Source organism: Notechis scutatus, chromosome 3 (genome assembly GCF_049901735.1).
Source record: "Notechis scutatus isolate UNSWTSFEM ecotype Mainland chromosome 3, rNotScu1.2, whole genome shotgun sequence".
Classification (NCBI taxonomy): Eukaryota; Metazoa; Chordata; class Lepidosauria; order Squamata; family Elapidae; genus Notechis; species Notechis scutatus.
The window spans coordinates 36605040-36632181 of record NC_142011.1 but is presented as its reverse complement, the minus strand read 5'-3'; the positions used below and the strand labels follow the sequence as shown (position 1 = coordinate 36632181).

Genomic DNA, 27142 nt, shown 5'->3' with positions numbered 1-27142 from the left:
AAAATTTGACCCTGGCAGAGCCTAATATCACCTTTGAAATGCTAGTCCCAGGACGTCAGTACACTCTGAAGCTGGCAAGAGTGGCTGGACCATTTCAGTCTCATGTTCAAATAGTTAGTGACTGGACATGTGAGTATGCCATCATTCTCAGTAGTATGTAAAACAAGCATCCTTCTCCAATGTGACCCTTTTCAGTGTGCTCAACTACAATCCCATCACCCCAACCAGTGATGGGATTCAAAGATTTTTACCGGTTCGGTGGGCCTGGCTTGGTGGGTGCACTTTGCACACGTGCATACACTTTGCATGAATGCGTGCACCAAATGTGCACTTTGCGCAGGCACAGAGGCATTCCAACTCACCTCCTGCAAGCCTGCACTCTCCCGGTCATTTCAGCAGCTGCCACACAGCACTGTGCTGTGCCGCGCAAAGCAGCTGCGCTTCAAAAGCAAGGAATAAAGGTGAGTATGGAAGCCTGGGCAGGCGGCCAGGCCCAACAGGAGCGTGGCGGAGAGAACCGGTTTGATCTCCACTGCTCATCAGTGCTACCGGCTTGGCAGAACCGGGCCAAATCAGTAGAATACCACCACTGATCCCAAACCCTCCCATTTACCATTCTGGGAGATTGCAGTGCCACACATCAAATTATTGCACTGATGAAAAGTTGCAGCAGAGGATTTCTCCTGTTCTTGTTTGACTTTCAGTGAGTTATATACCCACAAGTAGAAAAGGTATTAGCAAACATAAATATCTCATTGCAAATAAAGACAGGAAGAGGAAAAGCAGAGGTAGAAATGAGAGAATATTTGTGAGTTTGAATTTTGTAAGGACCCAGCCTGGTAAGGGCTTGATGTGATTTAGAAAGGTAACAGTATTTTATCCAAATTCAACAGATTGCCCAAGATTTCAGGTATTACCTTTGAGTTTTGTTTTTGCAATTTGTTCAAAAAGTAATTGTATCACCATAATTCATATTAATAGGTTAATTGTATTCTAATTCACATCAGTAGTTTACAATTAATAGTTTACCAGGCAAGTCCCAAAGATGTTTTTCAAGAGGCAACTGGCCTTTCTGGATGGTGGGAAATGGAAGGGTTTATACCATCCAGTCAGAGCTGAAGACGCTTATTGAATGAGAAGTGAAATGTCTTCAAAGAAAACCAGAAAGTCCAGTTGCCTCTTGAAAAAAGCACCTTTGGGACAGCCATGACCTGGATGACTGAGAATCTTTGTAGACATTTACAAGGCAAGAATAAATCTAAGGTTCCTGTATCTGGATGAGTTTTTGTATCTCTTTGCTGTTATCTAGTGGTATCTGGATGTTTATAGCCCAGAAACAATATATTGATTAAATGACTTTTGTAGATGCGATCTTTACTACTTTTATTGAGTGTTACAAGATAAATCATTTTTTTTTACTTAGAATAAATAAGTAAATAAATAAGTAAATAAGTCCAAATAAACATCTGTTCATTGCCTGAATTCTTCATCCTGGAATGGCACAGCTTAGTAATAGATAAACCTTTTTGTTTCATTCAGATCCTTTGGCGCCATCAGGAGTGATGCTGGCCAGTAGCAGTTGGGCCAGCAGCCTTTTTGCTTCTTGGGACCAGCCTCTAGGTGACAGAGATCAGTTCTTCCTGCAGTTCTACAGTCTGGAACATCCTTTGCATAGGAACATCACAATTGGGCCAAGCATGCTAAATTTTACATTTGAAGGTCTTCAACCTGGCAGTCAGTACTTACTGGAGGTTACAGCAATGGCAGGACCTTACCGAGCTTCATCTCAGGTGGTTTCTGCATGGACATGTGAGTATTCAATGTGTATAATGAGACCCTGTGGCTGAGGCTTTCCTGAACACACAGTTTTTATTGCAGATTAACATCTCAGTAAGGTTAAGAATGTATAGTGCCATGATGGTGAACCTATGGCACACGCGCCACAGGTGGCACGCAGAGCCATTTGTGCGGGCACGTGAACCCCAGCCAAACGTACCTGCACTACGCATGCGCGTGCCTCCCAGCTAATTTTCAGCCCATTTGAGGCCTTTTTCACACACACCCCGGGGGGGCTTGAAGGAAACCTCTGCAGCCTTTGGAGGCTGAAAAATGGGCCTTCTGGAAATACCGGAAGTGCCGAAACCAGAAGTGCCAAAACCTCTCATTTAACAACCATTCACAAATATGACAGATATAATTGTAAAAAATTCATGTTCATTTGCAACCAAATTTCCTGCCTTTGATAACAAAATTCTTTAGTGTAAAACTGATTAGGATCTGGTCAGTTTCAGGCAGCATCCTCCCCCCTAAACTAATTGCCTCCAGAGCTGGTGAATATCAAGGTTCCAAAGTGTTCTGTGAATCAGCTGTTGTGAGGTTAATGCATCATGCCTGCCTTTTTCTCAAATCTGACTCTGTTGTGCCAACCTTTTTATCACTATAGATCCTCTATCTCTAGCAAATGTCAGTGTGAAAGGCAGTCAGAATCCGCAGCAACTGATTGTGAGCTGGATTGAATCGGGAAGAGGACGAGGATATTGGGTACAGCTCTATTCAGAGGAATCCTTGTCCATTATACAGAATGTGTCTGTACCACATGGAACCACACAGGTGACCTTGGATAATCTGGTGCCAGGGACTCGGTATCGTGTCGAAATTGTCTCCAGAGCTGGGCCTCACTACATTTCTTCCCAAACAGCCATTGGCTACACAGGTATAATGTAGGGCTCCTCCTTCCTTTTTCCCCCCATTCTGTTGACAGGTGGTAATCGATTTATGACCACAATGGAGCCTAGAATTTATGTTGTTAAATGAGACATTTATTAAGTGAGATTTGCTCCATTTTACTACTATTCTGGCCACAGTTGTTAAGTGAATCACTGCAGTTCTTAAATTAGTAACGCAGTTGTTAAGTCAGTCTTGCTTTCCCATTGACCTGGCTTGTCAGAAGGTTGCAAAAGGGAATCATATGACCCTGGGACACTGCAACCCATCATAAATGAAAGTCAGTTGTCAAGCATCTGAATGTAAATCCCATGTCCCAGGAGGATTCTGTGGAGGTCATAAGCGAAAAATAGTCATGTCACTTTTTAATGCTGTTTGTCATGCCCTTGGTAGAGACGGACTCTGAGGGGGAGGAGGAACAGCTGACAGGGAGTGGAGGTGTGACTCCGGAGGAGTGGAGGTGTGCCTCTGGAGGAGGCTGGGGAAGGGCAGAGGCTGGCTGGGCAGTCAGAGGAAGAACCAGGCCCATCCCCTCTGCATCCTATGACACGCAGGGAGGAACGGAGAAGGCAACAGCTTGATTTATGCGAGAGGAAGCAGCCATGATCCTCCTCATTGGTTGCAGCTGGGGAGATTAGTATATAAGAGAGACGATTACAACACAGCGTTTCTAGAAGCAAAGCATGTTTTATTTTGGGCTGAAGTTATCTTGGTTGGCGTCCTTCCAACAGACTGTGCCTTGTTATTTCCTTGAATTTGGTAATTACTTATCCTGCTCCATTGTGGAAATTTCGTCATTGTAGTTTGTTTGGTTTTTTATTTCACCTTTATCTGCTCATTAAGTTCGGACTGTACTGCTTTCTTTTGAAGACTATTTTTGAGTACGTTTTATCTCCAATTAAGAATTATTGAACAGTGGGGCCAAGTTGGAGGCATTGAAGGACATTTACTTACGTTTTGGATTTTGTTACATTTCTGTTACACTCTGGGTCATCACACCGTTATAACTTCAAGCGGTTACTAAATGAACTCTTGTAAATTAAGGCAATAGTTTGGGACTACAAATTTTTAAAGAGGTCTATCTCCCACTGTTGGGTTTGACAGAAGGAGTACAGCTGCTATGGTTTCTTGCAGTACCACATATTGGTGGGTTATGGTTTTGAGTGAGATATGAAGAGCTAAACTCAGGTCTTCAAACTTGACAGCTTTAAGACTTGTGGACTTCAACTCCCAGAATTCCTCCTCCAGTCATGTTAGCTCAGGACTTCTAGGAGTTGAAGTCCACAAGTCTTAAACTTGCCAAGTTTGAAGACCCTTGGTTTAGTGACTAGTCAAAGTTACAACAGCACTGAAAAAAATGACTTATGACCATTTTTCACACTTAGACCCTTGCAGCATCCCCATGGTCATGTGATTTACACTCAAGATCCTTGACAACTGGTTCATATTTATGACAGTTGCCGTGTCCCTGGTCATGTCTTTTGTGACCTTTTGGCAAGCAAAGTTAATTGGGAAACTAGATTCACCTAACAATTGTTATTCATTTAACAACTGCAGTGATTCACTTAACAGCTGTGGCAAGAAAAGTCATAAAATGGGAGAAAACTCACTTAACCAATTTCTCACTTAGCAACATAAATTCTGGGTGCAATTGTGGTCGTAAGTTGAGAACTACCTGTACTTACTTTTTGTAGCATTGTTAGAATGCTATATTATAATGTGTCTATGGAGATTCTCAGTCATCCAGTTCATGGTTTGTTTTTATTTTATTTTATTTTATTTTATTTTATTATTTTATTTTATTTTATTTTATTTTATTTTATTTTATTTTATTTTATTTTATTTTATTTTATTTTATTTTTTATTTTATTTTATTTTATTTTATTTTATTTTATTTTATTTTATTATTTTATTATTTTATTTTATTATTTTATTTTATTTTATTTATTTTATTTATTTTATTATTTTATTTTATTTTATTTTATTTTATTTTATTATTTATTTTATTTTATTTTATTTTTATTTTTATTTTTATTTGTCAATTGCTTACAAGATAATAGGTATAAGTAAAACATAGTTATGAATACATGGATACATATAAGAAAAATAAAAAATATATAAAAGAAACAATAGGACAGGGACGGTAGGCACGTTGGTGCGCTTATGCACGCCCCCTCTTAGGAAAGGGGTGAGGTCAATAGTAGACAGTCTAAGGTTAAAGTTTTTGGGGTTTGAGGAAAAAACCACAGAGTCAGGTAGAGTATTCCAGACATTGACCACTCTGTTGCTGAAGTCGTATTTCCTGCAATCAAGTTTGGTGCGATTAACCTTGAGTTTGTATCTATTGTTTGCTCTTGTGTTGTTATGGTTGAAGCTGAAGTATTCATTGACAGGTAGGGCATAGCAATGTATGATTTTATATACTATACTTAGATCAGACCAAAGGCGGCATAGTTCTAGGTTTTCTAGGTCTAGAATTTCTAGTCTGGGGTATAAGGTATTCTGCAACGAGTAGAGGAGTGGAGAACTCTTCTTGTGAAATATTTCTGGACTTTCTCAACTGTGTTGATATCAGATACGTAATGTGGGTTCCAGACTGATGAACTGTTTTCGAGTATTGGTCTAGCAAATGTTTTGTTTGCTCTGGTTATTAGTGTAATATTACCAGAGAAAAAGCTATGTAAGATTAGGTTAACAACTCTTAACGCCTTTTTCGCTATGTAGTTACAGTGGGCTCTAGCACTTAGGTCATTTGAGATGAGTACTCCAAGATCCTTGACAGAGTTTGGATCATCAACAAGGTCTTGACTATTCAATTTGTTTTTATTTTCTGTTGTTTTTTTTTTTTTTTGGCCAATATGTAGGACAGAGCATTTATTTGTTGATTTATTTATTTATATAATTTATTTATTTGTCCCAAGGTGCTTTTTTTTTCAAGGGGCAACTGGACTTTCTGGGTTTTTTTTTGAAGACGTTTCACTTCTCATCCAAGAAGCTTCTTTAGCTCTGACTGGATGGTGGGGAATGGAAGGATTTCTACTCCTTGCAGACAGCTGGTCATTTGTGTTCTTTTAACAGATCATTAAGGTCACCTGGAGCTTTATCTGTGTCATCAGGGTCACCTGAGTGGTGCAAATTGGTGTGGAGCCTTCTTGGAACTGTTGAAAGGTCTGTGTTGTAGTTGTATCTCTCCACCTCTGTTGAGAGAGGGCTGTTCAATTTTTACATAGGTGGCTTCTTTAACCCCTCTTTCAAACCAGCAATCCTCTCAGTCCAAGATATGGACTTTGTTGTCTTCCGAAGAGTGGCCTATGCCTTTTAAATGCAGATGGACTGCTGAATCTAGTCGTGATGTGTTTGTCTTCCTATGTTGAGCCATGCATTTATGAAGCGGTTGTTTCATTTCCCCAATGTACTGATCTGCACAAGGTTCACTGCATTGTACTGCATATACCAGGTTGCTCAGTTTCTGTTTAATCCTTGGGGTGGACAAGTTTCTGCCTTAGTGTATTTTTGGGATTGAAATGTGCACTTATCAAAGTCCATATCTTGGACAGAGAGGATTCACTGGTTTGAAAGAGGCGTCTAAGAGAAAAACCAGAAAGTCCAGTTGCCTCTTGAAAAAAAAGCACCTTTGGGATATATTATGTGTTTATTATTTATTATTAAATTTACAACTTCTTCTTCCTGATTATATAAACACTCAGAGCAGTGTACAATGACCCACAGTCATTATAAGAGACAATACTTGAAGTGGAATTGGCGTTTAGTTCCACTCTGTCAATAAATGAGATTTTTGTCTTTTCTAGTGTTAATGTTCATATTCCATATTGTATTCATTACTATTTAATACGTCCTTTTTCTTATACTATAATTATATCTTACTTAATTATTTTAAAGGGACATCAATGAGACTTTGCACTTGTCTGATTATTTTGGTTCAGCAAACATTTTCTGATACCACCTGTGCTACTTCTTCTAGTGCCCCTGTTGCCACTTTCTCTGAAGGTGACCAGTCACAGTTCTTCAGTGTTATCTGTGCAATGGAAGCCCCCAGCTGGGCAGAGAGACAGTTATATGGTTTCTGTATCGAAAGAGGGATCTACAGATACCAGTAATCACATGTTTGTGGGAAAAACCAACACCAATGTTACAATTGTGGGTCTAGCCCCTGGGACCTGCTATCTGATTGCAGTGTGGTCACTGGCTGGACCCTACAGCTCTGCTTCCCGGAACAGCTCAGCTTGCACAGGTAAGTGCAGTATCTTGGTCTCTGAATCTGTTAATATGGTGCAGTGAATGAATTCTGATGCAAAAAGACTTCTTACGTTTCTCATTGACAGACCCTAGATTGCATGGACTTGCTTACTCTTCAGTCTTGTTCACATTGGAAGATAACGCTTAAATTTTATAGTGTCACCATGTATATTATTATACCATGAAGAGAATTTCTGGCTGAAACTTCTTTCTGACTGCAGCTCCTGCTGCTCCTGTGAACCTGACTCTGAACAATATGGGCAATTCATCTGTTCTATACACATCTTGGACTGAGCCTCCAGGAGGACGGGACCACTACAGGATGATCCTGTATAGCCTGGATCCTCCAGGCATGAAAAGAGTTCGTGTCATTGGCCCAGGTGTCCAGGATTTCCTTTGGACAGATTTGCCAGCAGGAAGCCATTTTGCTGTGCAGGTTATTTCAGTAAAAGGACACGCTGAGGCCTCCTCCACCATTGCTGCCGAGTGGACATGTGAGTCTGACAGTCTAGGCCAGGGGTGGGCAAACTACGGCCCGTGGGACACATCCGGCCCGTTGGTCATTTTAATACGGCCCGCCTCTGAAAAAAATATTCCCCTCTGGAAAAAAATTGGGGCCGGCCAAAGAGACCCAGCGCAGCGCAAAAATTGCACACACAACATGGAGCTGGGCAGCCGCTTCCCTGGTAGCGGGGCCAAGGCCACCGCCCGGGAACGCCCACTGCTTTCCCTCGCCAGGGCTGGGCGGTGGCGTGTTGCCCTGCGCTGCGTGGCCCCGCCTGGCAGCGTGCTTCTCAGCTGGTCTCCTCCTCCTCGGCCATACAGAACAAACAGGCAGAGAAGGAGGAGACCAGCCGGCTGGTTGGGGGAAGCTTTCTGCGCCGAAAGAGGCGGCTAATGATCTCCAGCTCAGCTCTGCTTCTCCAACATCTGGCGCCGCCCTGTTCTGTGTCAGGCCCAGCAAGTCCGAGCAGCCGGCGCACAGAACAGGGCGGTGCCGGATGTTGGAGAAGCAGAGCGAGCCGAGATCATTAGCCGCCTCTTGCAGCACGAAGCCTCCCCAACTGGCCAGCTGCTCTCCTCCTTCTCTGCCTGTTTGTTCTGTATGGCCGAGGAGGAAGAGACCAGCCGGCTGGTTGGGGAAGCTTTCTGCGCCGAAGAGGCAGCTACTAATCTCCGGCTTTGCTCCGCTTCTCCAATGGTCCGGCACCACCCTGTTCTTCTTGTGCTGCGAAAGAGGCAGCTAATGATCTCCGGCTCCGCTCTGCTTCTCCAACATCCGGCGCCACCCTGTTCTGTGTCAGGCCCAGCAAGTCCGAGCAGCCGGCGCACAGAACAGGGCAGCGCCGGATGTTGGAGAAGCAGAGTGGAGCCGGAGAAGAAGCCTCCCCAACTGGCAGCACAAGAAGCCTCCCCCAACTGGCCAGGTGCTCTCCTCCTTCTCTGCCTCCTTCTCTGCCTCTCCCCTCTTGCTCCTCACAGTTGCCCTGAGCTGGTGTGGTTCTTTACTTGGGCAGCCAGACGCCCGCAGCAGCGCCGCAGCAGCAACAGGCAGTTCTGCCCGGGCTCTGCTCAGGTGTCCAGCTGGGGCTGTCAGGAGTTGCTACCACCGGCGCAGCTCCGCGCGGCTCCAGTCCCACGTTGCCTTGGGAAGGGAAAGGCAAAACCAGGAGCCGCTGAGCCTGAACCTCCGGTGCCACTGCTGCCGTTGCAAAGCACCGCCGCGGCTCTTCCTTTTTGCCTTTCCCTTCCCGAGGCAACGTGGGACTGGAGCCGCGTGGAGCCGTGCCGGCAGTAGCAACTCCTGACTCAGGGGCCTCCGAGGGGAGGGGAAGGAGGAGAAGAAGGGGGAAGGGGGAGGCGATTCCCAAAAATCTTGTGCTGACCCGGCCCGTCTGTCAAATTTTAAAAGTGAATCCGCGCCCCCGAGCCAAAAGTTTGCCCACCCCTGGTCTAGGCTGTACTGTTACCCATAGATATGAGATTGTAACATTATTTGAACAACTCTATTCTCAATATCATTTTCTTTATCCATCTCTTCCTCGGTGTTTTTTCCATTTTCCATTTTCTTTATCCAACTTTTCCTCAGTGTTTTTCCATTTTCTATATTCAACTTTTCCTCACTGTTTTTCCGCATGCTTGACTACTGATCATTAGATCATATTTCCTTTCCCGAAGTCTACTAAATCAAACAATTGGATAAGTTGACAAAGTTTTTATTATTCACAACTGATTTGGCCTCTCTTCTGTATGTAATTAGAGGAAAGGAAGTGTAGGTCTTAATAACAGGAAGTACTAATCTGTAAATGCTCAGTTAGATTCAAAAATCCTATCAACGTTGATATACATTAAATCCTCATGTGTATTATGTCAGAGACAAGATAGTCAAGTTTACATATTAATGTATTGATGTGGCCAACACCCTTTCAGCTGTTTGCAGTGATGGAAATAAGATGGTAATTTATTCACATAGAATGATACCTACAGCAGGTTCTTACTTCTTCCAATCATTAGGTTAATTTCACTTTCACTTTCTCAGCTTGGTGCCTTGTATTGGACTTCTACTCCTATAACCTTCAGACAGCATGGTTAGTAAATATAAGTGTTGACGTTTAACATATCTGGGAGATACTATTTTGAGAAAAGTAGGGTGATTTTCCTTTGGGAAAAAGGAAAATGAACTCTTAAAAAGAATGGATAAAGCTTAATAAATGTATTTACAGTATGCATTCAAGATTAAGTCTACCTGATTCAGGTTAAAGCTAGAGAGTTGCTGACAGTAAAATAGTGAATGGGAAGGTTCAGTGGTTTGATTTAGTGTAGATCAACTTTCTGATGCTGACTTTGACCAGTCTTTATTATATTTTCTATTAATTTGTTTGGTTTATTGATAGTTGAGTACCGTAAGCAGGATATCCTTCTCAACTTTGTAGTTCTGCCCATTGTCCAAGGCTCTCCTGTTTGCTCGGGATAAGAGGGCTAGTTATGTTTGTTATTTGATAGATTTAAGATATTGTTCTTGTCTGCTGATTTAAATCTTTATAATTTTGTGTTTTTGATCTTGTTTTGTAAACTGTTCTGTTTTAAGTACAACTTACACATCTAATAAATATTTGTATTTATATACATACAGAGAAACATAATAGTACTATATACCATATAGAATCTATTGTATAGTTACCATCTTCCCATGCCCTGTAGCTACCATGTGCTGCCATTTATGTCAATTACTGTTACTCACTTAATCAGACAAATTCTTAATTACTTTACAGCTCCTCTACCAGCTTCCTCTGTGCAAATCTGGAATGGAGGGCACCCAAACAGGCTGCATGTGGCTTGGGCACCAGCTTCAGGAAGACTGGATGGCTACGAACTGAAACTGTACTACACAGGATCCAGCACTTTAGCAACACAAGCGCATCTTGGAAGGGATGCCACTAATTTTACTTACTTGGGTCTGACACCTGGAATCAATTACTTATCTGAGATTCTGTCAAAGGCGGGACCTCATAGAACTTCAGCAGGGAATTTCAGTGCTTGGACAAGTGAGTAAATGATGATAAGATTGTGCCCCTCTATTACTGCCATAAATGATTCTAAAATACTGCCCCTTGTTATAATGACTGGCTTCTCATATGTGTAATTTCATTGTAGACAATAGGGTTTTGCCCAAAGCAATTTATACTCTTACATGAAAATAAAATCAATTTAAAAGATAAAACAGATAAGTTAGACAAATAACTTGGATTACCACGGTCTTCATCTTAATGAGAAAATAAGTCATCCTAATATTTTCTCTTACTTCATTCTTGAGGGTTTGATAATCTCTACACTCTTTAGAAATATCCAACTACATATTTTTCTTCCAAGGCTGGTCTTTTGAGAATCCCCTACGTAAGCTTCCATTTCGGTAGACTCCCTCCCAAAAACGCATTTCTTCCTCTACCATAATGGATTATTAGACAAATAATGTTAGAAAATTCCTTCATCAGAGAAGAAACAGTTAAACCACAGTCATCAAACTATGTCTTAGTGATGCATTCCAGAGTAGAATTGTCATGAATAAAAGAAACCAGCACAACTGAGTTCCTGATTCTTTCATTGGACTTGTAATTTTGAAAATGATAAACCCCCTTACTACTCTTGGTCTTGTGATCCAGAACAAACATAGGATCCAGAAATTGATTTAAACATAGGCCAAAATCTGTACATACTGTATGGCCAAAAACTTGTTAATTTAATAAACAAGTTTTATTTGCAGTTTCATTCCAAGCAACACAGTATGTCCTGAATTTCACTTGAAATGGATGACACTTCCCTCACTTAGGTCGAATCAGGAATAATAGTGAACTCCATTGCTTGTTTCATGGGAAACTGTTTGCATCAGTAAATATTAGAACCAAGGAGCCAAGTATATCCAAGATTTAATAAACCCAGTAACAATATTAATACAGAAGATTAGCATCTGCTCCCAAAGTAGTCCAGGGTCAATTGACAAAATTGGTCAATTTAGAAATGGAGCCTTGAAATTCTTCTTGGTTTCAACTAGAAAACATCTGATCCTGTTCTTTTGGCAATGTGGGATCTGATCCCGAAATAAGCTCTTAATGAGACACAGTCACTTCAAATAATGGCTGAACTAGGCACAAGGGAAGTATTATATACCATAATCTTCTTGTTCAGTCACTAAGTTGTGTCTGACTATTCATGGACTATAGAATGCCAACCCCCTTCCCCTGTCCTCCACTGTCTCCCAGAGTTTGCCTAAAATCATGTCATTGTGTTGATGACACTATCCAACCATCTCATCCTCTGCTGTCCCCTTCTTTTGCCTTCAGTCTTACCCAATAGGGTCTTTCCCAATGAAATGTAAATCTATTACACCAATAATCATAGCACTTTACAATACAATCAATAATTAAGAACTGTATCTAAGAACTGTATCTAAGAACAGGTGTTTAGGATCCATTAGTTCACTGGCAAATACATTTGACTTGTCCAAAAAAATACCGTGTCCGAGTCTACATCTCAGATCTGATCTGCTGCTAACGTTATACTAGAAGGAGGATTTAACACTTACGTAATAGTGTCAGTAATTCTTTGCTGGCAATATCCATCATGTAAAAGATATAAATTCATAACAATTTGTTTGTTAAATTAGTATCTCCTATTGATACACATAACTTCCATTTCTCTTTCTCTTCCGCCTAGGTCCTCTACCTCCTCGCATGGTGCTTCTGTCAAATAAAGGACACACTGACAAGCTGAGTGCTACCTGGGACCCTCCTGCAGGAGATCAAAGTGGCTATGTACTTACACTCTATAATGCTGCATTGGGCATTGTGGTAGCCAAGGTATCTGTAGAAAAGGACATTACTAATTTCACCTTTGGAAGCCTCATCCCAGGAAGTAAATACTTGCTGGAAGTTGCTTCCATAGCAGGGCCGTATCGGATATCATCAGGGAACACCAGTGACTGGACATGTGAGTCTGAGTTTCTTCATTGTCCACATTTGGACATTTCCAGATAGGAACTTTTAAACCAATTCAAAATCCACTTCAGAGGTCCTGAACCTCCCAATGTTAGTTGTAGCTGAAGCTCCATCAATTTATTACTGGCTTTGCTGTGGAATATTTCAAATTTTAGCAAAGCAGGGCTCTCCCCTCCCCCCAAGCATTATGTCTCTATAATTTACAGGCAACCCAGATTCTTTCACCTTCCTTCCCCGCAATTCCTCCCTCGTTGTCATCTGTACTCCATTTTGAAGGTGGAAGAAAGAAGACAATCAGCCCTAAAGTGCTTTTGAAGAATGAGGAATTGAAACCCTAATGTGATAGAAGTGTCTTTACTCTTCTTGGCAATTTACATTGGTTTTAAATTTAGTCTAGTTTTCCTATTGACAAAGTCATTAGCTCCCTCACAGAAGATTGGTATTTAGTATTGAGTGATTAGGACAAAGGAGGGATTTTTTAAAATTTTCTTTTACCCATTTTAATTAGAAATTTGGTTCAAAATTGCTTGAGAGATCAGGATAGAATAAGACAAAAGAGATAGACATGAATATATGAACGATGGAGGTGTATGAGCCCCTAACTCACAACATGCCAACATGTATGATCCTCAAAGCTAAAATAATTGTCCATCTATGCTGTAATGATGGTTGATTATCAGCTGAAGTTAGATTCAGCTGTAGTAGTTTATAGGATTGATATCAATGAATCCAAAATGATTTGGAAGAATTTTTGCAGGCAATGAGTATCTGAGTCATATTTTTTTCTGGCTTCTGCACAATATGTGTGTGTGGGGGTCTTTTTGAAAGAACAGCCCTAATCATTTCTGCAAAGAGAGATTTTAACTGAATAACATTTTTAAAGAATAACTACCAATAGATTTGTAAAAATAGATTTAGTCAAACGGACTTTTGCAGAATGTAATATTGTGTAAAACATCAGCGTATCCCATTGTTTTTCATGAAATTCTCATTAAATTAAGTCAAAAGAACTGACTTAAATCTTTCTTTAAAGATGGTGTGAACCTCTTTAAAGCCTGATACCATAAAAATGGTTGTAGTAAAACCTTTTTTAAAAAAAATAGTAATAGCAATAACAATAGCACCTAGACTTATATACCACTTCATAGTACTTTACTGCCCTCTCTAAGTGGTTTACGGAGTCAGCATCTTTTTTATTTATTTATTTATTTATTTATTTGATTTGCCAATTGTTTACAAGATAATAAGTATAAGTGTATACATAGTTGTGAATACATGAAATGGGTACATATAAGAAAAATAAAAGAAGAATAAGAGAAACAATAGGACAGGGACGGTAGGCACGTTGGTGCGCTTATGCACGCCCCCTACACTTGCCCCCAACAACCTGGGTTCTCATTTTTCTTACCCAAGAAAGATGAAAGCTGAGTCAATCTAGAGCCGGTCAGAATCAAACTCCTGACAGTGAGCTGTGAGTTAGCCTGCAATTTTGCATTCTAACCACTGCGCCACCACGCTTCTTCCTTTAACCTATTGGACTGAATAGTTTCTGAACAGTCTTTTGTGAACAAAGTATTCTTGGACAGTGTTCCCGTTATGAGTTTGCAGATGATGCAGTTCAGTTGAGTTGTGTGCGTAATTACAGATGAATGATTGTGCATCAAGACAGCCAGACCAATCTCTGTTACAAACAAGTAGGAGATTATTGATTGTTCATGGCTTCATTGTAGAATGTTACATCAGCATTATCACTTTTGCAGCTTGTTCACTCTGTATTCCTTTTTTCTTTTGTACATACCAGACCCATTGGTTCCCAGGAAACTCTCTGTAAAGGCTGAGAAGGGAAATCCTGTGTTGTCTGTGGCCTGGGCAAAACCTGTCAGCAAACCTGAGCGCTGCCAGCTGCAGCTGCGGCATCCAGAAAATAGCACCTTGTTACAGCATCACACCTTGACTCAGTGGCAAGTCCGCCATATTTTTCAGGGACTAATTCCAGGGAGAAATTATTCTATATCCCTCATCTGTGTTGCTGGACCATATAAGAACAGTTCTGAAATGATAGTAATGCCAATAGGTGGGTATGTGTTCTTTCCAGGACATTCATATTTCCATCTTCATCCCCAGACTTATCCTTTCAGTTGGATTATTCTGATTACTGGTAAGACATCATAAAATCGGTTGACGGTCAAGAAGCAGAAAGAGAACTTTAGGTCAAATTGTCAAGCACAGTATGCTAAGTAATAAAATTCAAACCCAAATGAATTCAAGAGACACATTCTTCTATGCTTTGAAATAGAATGAAGAACGTGTCGCTGGCATTCATATGGATATAAGAATCCATATCCATCAAATTGTGCAAGCATCTTGGCCAGATGGATCAGCATAAGAGTTTTAAGAAGCAAGCCTGCATATATTCCAAATTCCAATTATCATAATCAGATTTTCATACATATGTGGTACAAAGCACCTGTGATTTCAATGCCTTTCTGTTTCCACTAAAGTTGTGAATAAAATAGTGTGAATTAGGCAGAATTTGTTCTATCCCATTTTTTTCCCTGCATTATAGATATTTATTAACTGTCATAGAGACAGATAAGTTTGACTTGCTCAGTGAATTGTGTCCTGTCTCTCTAGAACCCAGTCATGTGAAGAACCTGCAGTGTTTACCTGACACCACCAGTATGTTTCTAAACTGGACCATCATTGAGAATGACATTAAATCTTATGAGCTGATTGTGAATAAATTTCCAAAGAGAATCCTCCAAGAACCTATACTAGCTTTGGTTGTGTCCCAAACTAACATTACTCTGGTAGAGCTGACTACAAATACCTCCTATCAAATCCAAGTTAATGCTGTTGGCAGGAATGACATAAAGGGCCCATCTGTGACAATAGTGTGCAACACATCTGTGGAAGGTATTGATTCTAATCTCACCATTGATTGTACCAAGAGTTAGACTTTGTGCTGCACATATCAGTTTCAAGCAACATTTCTTATTTTCTGCTGCAGTTCTTCCACCTCCTGTGAGAATGGACCTCCCACAGTTTGATGCCAGTTCCAGAATCATTATTTCTCCAGATATGTTCAGTGAAGAAAATGGTCTCATAGAGTATTATGGAATTGTTGCCACCACCAATGAGTCTTGTAAGTATTTAGCTCTCTGTGTGCTTTGCTTAGTAGGAAAGGTTTCCTAATTTACCTGGGATCTTAACACTGCAGTGCTTGTTTCTATCTTTCCAGTGCTAAGGCCTACTCAAGAAATCATTTCCCACACATGGTATGACCACTATTATGGGCAGGAAGACTCATATTTGGCTATGCTGCTGCCAAACCCATTTCATCTTAATGAGAGCACCAGCCTCAAGGCTTGGCCAGTGTCTGTGGGTGCAGAAGATTGCAGCTACTCCCGAGCAACTTGCAATGGAAAGCTGAAAACAAATGCACAGTACAGGTAGGCATGTAAGAAAAATCCTGCTGTAAAATACTACCGTTCATTTGATTTTCATTGGTTATTACCTAGGAACTTTGAGGGAGTTTGCAACTAGCATCTAGTATTTCCTTACTAAAAGTATTTAACAATCATACTAGTCCCATCCATCTCCTAGATTTTTGAGAGTAAAAGAATGGATATGAGAGAAGCATGTCCAATGGCTGAACTCTTTGGAGAGCTGGGAGGATATAAATGCAACAAATTACTGAAAGTGTAAGTCAGTAAATAGAATCATCACAAGTTTTATTTCATTCTTCCTATAGATTCAGCATTGCTGCATTTACTAGATACAGCCGACAGACTCCAAAAGTGTCCTTCACAGCATTCTCAGGTAAGTTGTATTTTTTGTTTAGATTCCGGATTAAATAGATGTCTAGTTTCTATTTAATTTCATTAAGGTTTCTCCTGCTTGTCCCAAATATTCAAAGGAATATATTAAATTATCTCATTAAATTACCAATTGTCCAATCTTTTGCATGTCTATCCAAAAATAAGTTTCCATCATACTGCCATGTAGGTCATATAGTATCAGGTGCAAGTAACTAGGAACAGGAATTGAGTTCAAAGCACTAAAAGTTTATTATATGCTACCTATACACAAGAATTTCATCTACTAATGGTCAAACCAAATTAGTGCTAGATAAGGGTGAACAGAATTCATGGGGGCTGGACTTGGGTCTCTTGTGGGAACACAACAACTCCAAAATGATTATGCATTTGACTCCGCCCTCAGGCTCCAGCCTACTCATCTCCTAATATAGAAGGGATGTACAGTGGAGCTGCTATTAACCAAATAAGGCTTGCTTCCATCACTTCAACATGACTTGCCCAGTCCGAGTCCAAACTCTAAGTGCCAGGTGACTTTATCTGCCAGATGCCTAAAATATTCCTCACAGTAGCTGTCCAGATAATTGTGTGGATCATCCCTCCAACACAGAATAATATATTTATTCTTGCTGGAGGGCTGCGAGGTGGCTATCTATGGGTGTGATAAGACTGGAGAAATAACTATGTTTTGCAGCCCTGATACAATGCCCATATGGGGCTCTTACTTGTCTTGAATGTTGTTGTAGGTATCTCTTCTGAACAGGCCTTGTAAGAACAATATTGCTGTGAAATCTTTTTGCTCTGTGACCACACAGTTCACTCAGTGACATTCCAGACTGCATATGTACATGTACAACCCACCACTCCGTACCCATCCTGTACCAAGTACACATTCTTCAGTTCTCACAGTATCTTCCAGCACCCCATCCAGTCAAACTACATCAGACTACACCATGTTGGTCTTTGAACATAATAATAGTTGATTGATTGATTGATATCTGAATACTACTGTTATTCTATTCTACCATATGGGGTATAGAATTGTTCTTATGTCCAATCATTTGTCTTTTCTTATACAACGGTACTGTAATGATAATGCTATATTAGTGCTTTCTAATTAAATTATGCTACAAATTATTTTGACAATATTTTTTTGTGGGCCTGAGAGAAAGTTACCTTATACAAATGCATTTTTTCCTTGTTTTGATATCTAGCAGCAGCTGCTTCTGCAGATTCTGCAACTCTGCCTCCCCCGGTTGTGGCTGGAATCATTATGGGATTCCTTGTGACAGTCACAGCCATTTCTATATGGGTTTATTGGAAACATTTAAGAAGAAGAAGGTAATAAAATAAAATAAAACAATAAAATAAAACAAAACATAGGACTGTCTGTTTTGGAGCTAGGCATGGGGAGTGAATGGAATTAGTATATAAATGGTCCTAGCTTAGATTTTTTTTTAGATAGCTGATTTACAGTATCTAAATGTGCATGTTCTGATCCATGATATATGAGTTAGTTGAATGGCACCATAAGGTAAGAAAAATGGCTCAACAAGAGACTATCAAAATGCAGTTATGAACTGTTGCAGAGAGAGGGGGAGGGAGGGAGAGAGAGAGTTGAAGTACATTTGGAAAAGGCATTACCTCACCAAAACAATAGCAATGTCCATGTTTTGATTTCAGAATAGAAAAGGGTAATATACCTCAAGAAATGACCGTCTACAGTCTCAGGTAGGTGAAGCAATGCTCATCTTTCTATTCACTTAAGACAGGTATTAAATGTGATAGGATGGATACTCCAATGTTTGTATGAAAGAAACAATTGTGGCATAGATTTTATTTTCTATAAAAAATATCTGCATGTCAACCTCAGGAAGTTAGAAGCAACATTTGATTTTCTTTCAAGAGGATTCTTGAAAGAAAGAAAAATCCTACAAGAGGATTTTTAAACTATCTGCTTAAAACAGGAATAAGCAGTCAATACCTAACCATTCTTTTCTAGCATAGCTAAAGCTTTGAGATAATAACAAACATTATCATAAAAATATAACTGGATATTGAAGTCCATAGCTGTAGTAAATTCCATGTATAAGTAAGTTGTGAGCATCTAGGGAACTAAACTCTCTGGCATTGCAATAAAATCCAGTTGATTTTGCTTCTACTGCAAAACAAGTAGTGTATATTGCTAGCTTAGGACTTAACTAAAAGAAACATGAATTCTATCTAGCTTATTGTATATGTTGGTTATGTCAGTCTTGTGACATCTAAGATGTCTGCTTAGCACATCTCCTGTTTCATTGCTCTCTGAGCATTTTTTAATTCCTTGCAGGAATACCCATCGGCCAATCCCTCTGCAAAGTTTTAGACAATATTATGAAACAAGGACAGCAAACTCAAATAATGGGTTCTTTCAGGATTTTGAGGTAATGATTCTAGGTAAAATTCTATCCAGACTTAACTATGACCATAATTAAGCAGCTTTATTCTTTCTAGCATATATAATGCTAGAATGGAGGAAAGAGTTAACCAAACTGCCTCTTCTTCAATTTGATGCTCTCTGGACTATTTTTTTCCCTAAAGAATCCTTCCCTGTTAGCTTTATTAAAAAAGTACATTAAAAGATGCTTATTACATCAGGCCATGGGCCAGTTGGCCTTACAAGCAAGGGATTCTAAAAATTGAAGTTCCAACATGTCTAAAAAATAGTAGATTGGAGAAGGCTGGTCTATCACAGGCAAGCCGAATAATTAATACAAGCTACTGCATATATTAAACTATGTACACTGTCTCCTTTCTTCTTGCTACTCATAGCTGGTAATTTAATCTGTAAGGAATGGCCTTTCTTTGATAGTCACCAACTCTGCCACAATCTATTAATTGCACCCTAAAGAACACTGTATTTCATGGAGCCTATAACCATTAATGTATTCTCTGTTATAAACAATATACAGGGATGAAGGATTGTAATACAGTTGATGTATCGTTGACTCCAGAAGAGTAACTATTTAAGAATTTTAGTAGTTTGAGGTTTATAAGATATGAGCTATGAAGGGTGGATGCTTGTTTGTCTCTGATGGAGTCTTCATTTTTTATAGACCAGCTCACCAAGAATATTCCTTCACAAACAAGTTTTGTCCTAAATGAGTACTGTAAATTACTTTTCTGTAGGTGGTAAGAATTATGAGGAAAATGTTCTATGATACAGTATCAAATAGCAGAGAGACTTTAAATTTAAACTCATTTTCCAGTTCTACAACATACACCTTTAAACATTTAGCAGAGATTGTGGAAAAGGTTGAATGCATACTTTTCCAAATTCATTCCACATCTTTAGATCCCTTGGAATGCAATTCCCATTATCCCAAGAAGCATGGATATTGGCTGTGCTAGCTTGTGGGAATTGTAATTGAAGATATCTAAATGATGCTTTTTTCAGATTGAAGCTTGGCTCAAAACAAACTGGGAAAAGGATTGTGAGAATATTTGACTATACTACGAAGGATGTTTTCCCCTTTTGCATTGTACAGGAGCTGAAAGAAGTTGGAAAGGAACAGCCAAAGACAGAAGCTGAAGTTCCAGCCAATGCCATCAAGAATCGATATCCTCATGTCCTACCATGTAAGATCGCAACAGAATCATATTTTTAACATTTGTTTTTGTTTTGTTACAAGTTTTTAAAATTACAAGTACAAAAACAGAAAGCCAAATAACTATAAACAAACTCTGAATAAGGGTGACAAAAGAACATAACACACAAAACAAGGAAAAAAAGAAAAAAATATTATGAAATATCTGAGCATATCACCTATATAGTAAATATTAAATAATATAAGAAAATTTCTAATCAAGACAAAAAAAAACTTGATGGTATCATTTGGATGCTTGGCAACGGGTTCATATTTATGATGGTTGCATGTCCTGCTGTCACGTGATCACCTTCTGTGACCTTCTGACAAGCAAAGTCAAGGAAGAAGCCAGATTTACTTAACAACTGTATTGCTAACTTAACAATTTCAGAAATTCACTTAACATCTGTGGCAAGAAATGTCATAAAAGGGGGAAAACTCACTTAATAAATATTTCACTTAACAACAGTAATGTTAGGCTCAATTGTGACTATAAGTTGAGGACTACCTGTATTTTGATGCTACTCTTCAGTGAAAATCTGTTTTTTTTAAAGAGGCACAAGATCATACGGTAGAAAATAGATTAATTAGTATCTTAAGGTATTGAACTAGGATTGAAGACATCCAGGTTTAAGTCCATTTTCAGCCATAGAGGCTGCCTGGATGGGAGGCTCATGGTCAGTCAGTGTCTCTCAGCCAACCCACTTCACAAGGTTGTTACTGTGGAAGTTTGGAAGAGAGGGCTTTGTATATTGCTTTAGGCTCCTAGGGAAAGAATATAGCATGCATGCATGCATATGGCATTTCCAGGTTTTGAACTTGGGTTTCATTGTTTTAATAACTTTACTATGTTGGTTCTTATATATTTACAGTTGTGCACATAAACCTGAAAAGAGCTACAGTATATTAACTGCAGCTATCTATGTTGTACATTGTGTAGTTCTTCTAAAACAACTCTTAACTCTGTTTTTATTCTAGATGACTATTCTCGAGTGAAGCTGAGCCTGCTGGATGGACAACCCCATTCTGATTATATCAATGCCAACTTTGTGCCAGTGAGTTCCTGTACATTATCTCTCATTTTATATTAGGAACATTGTGTTAGCGTCAGGGGTGGGTTTCTACCAGTTCTGTCCACCTCTGTAGAACCGGTAGCTCTGAAGATCAGCAGACATAGAACCGGTGTTTTTGCCCACCCGCCCACCTTGGCTCTTACCTGATCTTTATTTCCTGATTTTTCAACTTCAGCTGCCGAACGAGGCACAGCTGCAGTTAAAAAAACAAGAAAAGAGGGCTGTTTCAAAGGCTGCTTCTTAGCGTCCCTGTAATAAGAACTTCATGTGAAATTTTATAAATGAATGTAACCATTTAGTAGAATTGGCTATGTGATAGAAAGCTCCAGGGAGTAGGATGTACTACTAGTAATTGCATTAGAACTGAGAAGATTGTATTTTCAAAAATAAATTGAGAGAGATGAGGCTGACATAGGGGCAGACAGTAGAAAATTGGGAGACAAAAATCATACACAATACATTACAACATCTGTGGTGCCCATGTCCATATAATGTCAATAGTATATAATAATGGCAATAATCAAAGCATAACTAAAAGAAGGGATTTAAAATTAAAGGACATATTTATCACATAGTTCACTATCTAATTTTTTTCCTATTCTAATTACATCCCTGTTGTTAAATATCTTTATCCGTTATGTAGTTATAGAAGATCCAGTATTTCTCTTCAGTGAGATAAATAGAAAGATTATACCACAAGCCCAACAAGGTAAAATAAAAGAAAGGGAGGCTAAAAAAAGGAAGATAAAGTTTTGTGTGCCAGATGTTCTGTTTATAATTTGCTGAGAAGGCAGCTCCAGATATAAAATTCTTTCCTGGATAGATTTTTCTCTTTAATTTGTCCTTAGGTTAAAAAAAAAAGTTTGAAGGTTAAATACAACCTCAAATATTACTGGCTTTGTAACAAAGAAAGATTCTCATGTTTGAGCCTTCAAGTAGCAAATGAATGCTTACATTTTTCTTAACTTTTTTTTTAAATTTAAAAGTGTAAAGCTTTGGTTGTAAGAGGGATGGGGTGTGTAGCATCACAGCACTCAGACAATAAGAGTCACGTAAAATCGTGTTTTTTTTTTCCTTAAACATGCAGTAATTGGATTTTTCCACCAGAGGTTAATCCCGGAGAAGAATAGGTGTGTTTGGATTTAATGCAGCAAGGGCTCTCCTGGAGCAGCCCTGTTGCTCTAAACATGTTACTTCTCTCTTCTCTTTTTCTTGCTAATTACAGCTGTATGTTAAAAAGCTTGGATGTATCCTCATGCCTCTCTGGTGATCTATCCAGGTAAAGGCTACCCTCCCCGTGCCCCACATTTATGTGTGTGCATGCAGTAATTTATATTTGCATGCACATGCCTGTCTAGTTATACATGGACAGTGTATTTCTTTGCACAGCAGTCATGTTTGCATGCCTGTGTTAGAATAACTGTGCTTAACTTGCACATTACCTTTCTCATGTAGGATCAAATTTCTTTAGCAGAAGTAAAGCTGTATCTCCTTTACATTCTGCATTGGCTTAAAGCAATCGGCTAGCCACTGCTGGACGGAAACTATGAGATGAAAATGGTCCTGTCATCTCCTACAGATCCTTGGTCTTCTCTGTCCACCCAAACAATTGTTATGCTTGACTCTTCTAGGCAGTGGGAGGCATGGTAGAAATAACATCCCCCCCACCCCATATTATTGTCAGTGCAATTTTACATTCCTGGCCACCAGGCTTTAGACCAGCTTTTCTCCACCTCAGCAACTTTAAGATATACGAACTTCAGCTCCTTCTGGGGAATTCTGGGAGTTGAAGTCCATGCATCTTAAAGTTGTTAAAATTAAACAAAAAATTATTCAGCACAACTAGAGATGAGATGAGATGGAGAGGAATGGAAGACTAACAAATCAGATTATGCAATTGTATTTCTATTTGAATGTGTGGTTGCATTTTCTTAGTTTTAATGTAACGTACAAAGCAGATAGAATAATGAGATCTGGGACCGCAGAGAGATGAATTAGTGGCATGATTGTTTTTTTTCCCTGAAAACAGCCATGGGACAACAGGGGAGTTTGGTTAGGAGTGTGAGACGAGAATACAATGACTTAACAATTTTCTACAGTGGACACAGAGCATCACATAGTGGATATAGCAATAGCACTTAGACTTATATACTGCTTCATAATGCTTTACAGCCCACTCTAAGCAGTTTACAGAGTCAGTATATTACCCTGAACAATCTGGGTTCTCATTTTACTGACCTCAGAAGGATGGAAGGCTGTGTCAACTTTGAGCCCATGAGAATCAAACTCCTGGCAGTGAGCAGTGAGTTAGCCTGCATTCTAACCACCATGGCTCTTAACTTCTCTTTGCTGGACTAAGGCAGGACTACGATTAGATTGGGTGCTTGTTCTGTGGGAGGGTTTGGCTTGATATCCTACCTTTGAGAAGGTAAGAAATATGAAAGAGAAACAAAAACTATAAACAATAAGCTGAAATAAGGGGTCTGTAGTCTCTGCTACAGAAAATGAACTTTCATTGTAAGTCTACAGTGGTGGCAGAGCATTCTAGTAGCTCATACTAGCTATCCCTGCAGGAGGGATCATACATCTAGAGAGTAACTATATATCTACTTCTCGCTAGAGACTATTTTTTGCAGAACCTTCCAGCCATGTGGGCAGGAAGGTTCTGCCTTCTGATACCTCCTAAGTGGCATAGGTGTCCAGAATTTTATGCCAAGATACTTCATTACTTCTAGAGCTTGAAGCACCACTTGACAGCTTTTCATTGAGATCTAACAGAATTTCTGGGATCTTTGAACTTTGTCAATATCTCTTAGTAGACTGTTAGTCATACAGTAGTCACTCTGGGTGAGAATGGAATATTATTCAGATTAGCAACTACCATAAAAATGAAGGTGTGGCTAGTTTATTTGACCCTGCCTGACCTATCTTTGCTCTGTGGGATGAGTTGACACAGTTCTTTGACCCCTAGCAAAGATGGATGCAACATGGAGGCTCTTAGGCTAAGGCCAAAGTCTTGTGCATTGTCACTAAAACAAAAATCCCTTGTGCTGTTCCCCAGGGGGTTGGAGATGTGCTCTATATCTTTATTGTCTGCCCCAAATCCAGAGCTGTCATAGAAATTACTGAAGGGGTCTTGAGACGGTCTAGAGTGCCTATGGAGAATGCCACCCTAGAGCCTCTATTGTTCTTAAGGATTTTATTAAATATCATGTGAAATGGAAAAGATGTGATGTTGGCTACTGAGAATACCTCTCCCAGAGAAAGAAATGAAACTGCCAGGGCAGGAATTCACAGTTTTAATGTTAGGGAGAACCTTTAGTCAAGATAGATCAAACGCTTCTCAAAGCCAGCAAGAGAACAGCCAATCCATTGATTTGCAAAAGGGGAATTTAAACTTAAACCATAGTCAAGAATATTAGGGTTGATTCCTGTGTACAATGTGGCTTCATACATAAAAAAAAAATCTAACGAAGTTCATGAGCTTTCTTCCACAAATTAGTTATACTAGCTCCTGTATAATGTAATATTTGGAGAGTGGTGATTTTCAGCTTTGTCTCTGGGAGTTCCATGAAGAAATCCACCCGGTTAGGATGGAGGGTATTGCATAGTTTTCAAAATAGTAGGAATGGTTTGTTTTTTGAAAGAAATTGATGGATTTAGCAAAATGTTATTGGTCTCCTTCCCAATCAGGAACAACTTCCTTTCTCCTCATCCAATGTCCTGGAGGAAAGTAACTGATTAACATGCAATACAAAGTAGTTACCAAGTGTTTCTCCTTTATTCTGATGGCCTGGGCACAAAACTTTGAGGCTAAGGTCTCCAGATGAAAGAGGGGTATAGAATGGGGGAAGACAGTGTTTAATAAATAAGCTATGGCTTTGGCTGAAGTATCCTGGGGTAATCAACTCAAGTCATTTGAGAGGTCCTCCAGCATAATCCCAGTGAACAGCCTATGTAACTGTTGGCATCTTGTGTTTGATCTTGATCTTCAGGGAAATAACAGCAAAATAAGAAGGGAAAAGAGGAAATGTCTAGATTAAGAGTCTACTGTGAAGCTGACATATTGTGCAGGAAGGACTATGCTGTCCCCACTTGCTAGAAGCAATGTGAAATCTAGTCCAAGTCTGCCTCCTGCCTAAGGATGACCCAGCTCCATGCACTTATGCATACATAACTAGGGACACATGTACTAGATTCCTGTCTAGTTTGGACAGAAAAAAAATCCTTTAGCAGACTTTTAGTAGATAGGTCCTACTAAAGGTTGAACCTACTATACTCTCTTCTACTATAGGTTCAGAATTCCTTCAACTAAAGCATCCTTTAGTTCTGAGAAACTCCAGTGATAGAAGTTACAAAGAAATCGATTAATAGATAAATATGGAACTTTCTCTTCTCCAAATAACATTGGGTTTCTTCCATTCAGTTTATCTTGCCAGTCAATCATTCTTTCATCATTGGAATGATTATTAGAAAGGATCATTTTCCCTTTCTTAGTATCTCTCTAATTGCTATACTGCACATTAAATCATTTCTATAGAGTATGAAGGAATAATGGATTTTGAGCATTTTAGTTATGCTGCTACTTGATTGTTAAATATTTTAAAAGAATGTTCAGTAATTGTTAACTAATTGGAAAGTTGATTCTTTAGGACTAGGATTTTAAAGAATTAGGACGTCAATTATAAAACCTCAGTTAGAAGATCATTTGAAGGGGGCAGATTACATCAACATTCTACATAAAAATTTTAAAGACTTCCTACGCAGAATGCACAAAAAATTATTAGAGAATGAGATTTATCAAATATTCGCTAGTTCATATCCATATTTATATTAAGATTTTAAAGTTACAATGGGAGAGAAAGAAAGTCTTCTTATATATGAGGAGGAGGATTGCTTTCTAATGTTTCCGTCTCCAATAAAAATACTGTTTTATTATTGAAATCTCTTTCTGTTTTTGCAGGGTTATAACTCCCCACAGGAGTTCATTGCTACCCAGGGGCCTTTGAAAAAAACTCTGGATGATTTTTGGAGACTGGTATGGGAGCAGAACATCTATACTATTGTGATGTTGACAGTGGGCATGGAGAATGGACGGGTAGGTCTACAGAGGAAATATTATTCCTCACTCTGACACATCAACACTTCTTTAAAATGAGTGGTCCTGAATAAATATGAGGGAGAGAGACTTATTTTCATGAATATTGTTAGAACCATGCTTTTTTAGATCTAGCGGAAGGTTAGACTAGACCTTGTATGTAGATACTTAACATATTCCTAAGATTTCTGTTTAAAATGATGGATTGTAGCTTTGTGAAATTATGATATTGAGTTAGTGCTTAACTAAGTTAGTTAGTGAGAAAGTTAGTGAGAACGTTATTTCAACAAACATTTGTTGTAGAAAAAGCATTTGTTTGAATTACCGTATATTGGTGTTACATACTGCAGCCGGTCACAAAGGAAATTGGGATTTATAGGTAGATTTCTGGTCAATATGTGGTAGATAAGCTGGAGTTTTCATTGCCCAGTTATTTATTTGTGGTCTTATATTGTTGTTTCATTTTCACCCTCTGTAATTCTGACAAGTAAAATATGAATATAATTGATCTATTAATAATGTCTCAGGTGTAGATTTGTGTCAATTGCAGTGTGGTTCATAAGGTGCAACAGGTAGCTGACTCTGATCTCTCATACCCTGTTTTCCACCTGTTTTTAATTGGTGGAATAATCGGCCTATCCCTACTGTGTGGTATATATATTACACAAAGCATCTTGAGCAAGAACAGCTACCAACAGTATGCTTTAGCATTGGCATGGCTATTTTCTACGAACATTGTTTAAATTACTCTTTCTTCTAAACCTTTGAAAATGTGCCAAACAATCCTCCTATTTTTATAGGTATTATGTGAATACTATTGGCCAACAGACATCTCTCATGTCTCTTCTGGAGAAATTAGCATTCATCTGCTTGCTCAGAATTTTGCTGATGAGTGGACAACACGGGAATTTAAACTGCAGCATGTAAGTGGAAGCCTGGCAAAGTACTCCCAAATCCTCCCAGATCAAAACAGCAAATAGGGTTCTGTTAATCATTGTGCTGTGATATTGATTCTTAGTAATAGGGCCTCTTCCTGGATCACTTTTCTTCGTTA

At 39.2% G+C, this 27142-nt stretch overlaps 1 protein-coding gene across 1 annotated transcript in view; it reads left to right on the top strand.

Moving 5' to 3' along the window:
- LOC113420793 (receptor-type tyrosine-protein phosphatase V-like) overlaps nucleotides 1–27142 on the top strand; it is a 63473-nt gene that overhangs the window by 24630 nt on the left and 11701 nt on the right. Inside the window, exons 11-26 of the mRNA XM_026680881.2 lie at nucleotides 6707–6976; nucleotides 7203–7475; nucleotides 10254–10526; nucleotides 12193–12465; nucleotides 14275–14547; nucleotides 15108–15389; nucleotides 15484–15618; nucleotides 15715–15925; nucleotides 16228–16295; nucleotides 17506–17632; nucleotides 17975–18022; nucleotides 18621–18714; nucleotides 19819–19909; nucleotides 20896–20972; nucleotides 25954–26088; nucleotides 26889–27011. Coding sequence (XP_026536666.2) covers nucleotides 6707–6976; nucleotides 7203–7475; nucleotides 10254–10526; nucleotides 12193–12465; nucleotides 14275–14547; nucleotides 15108–15389; nucleotides 15484–15618; nucleotides 15715–15925; nucleotides 16228–16295; nucleotides 17506–17632; nucleotides 17975–18022; nucleotides 18621–18714; nucleotides 19819–19909; nucleotides 20896–20972; nucleotides 25954–26088; nucleotides 26889–27011 — 2753 coding nt within the window. The remainder of the gene's footprint in view (nucleotides 1–6706; nucleotides 6977–7202; nucleotides 7476–10253; nucleotides 10527–12192; nucleotides 12466–14274; nucleotides 14548–15107; nucleotides 15390–15483; nucleotides 15619–15714; nucleotides 15926–16227; nucleotides 16296–17505; nucleotides 17633–17974; nucleotides 18023–18620; nucleotides 18715–19818; nucleotides 19910–20895; nucleotides 20973–25953; nucleotides 26089–26888; nucleotides 27012–27142) is intronic.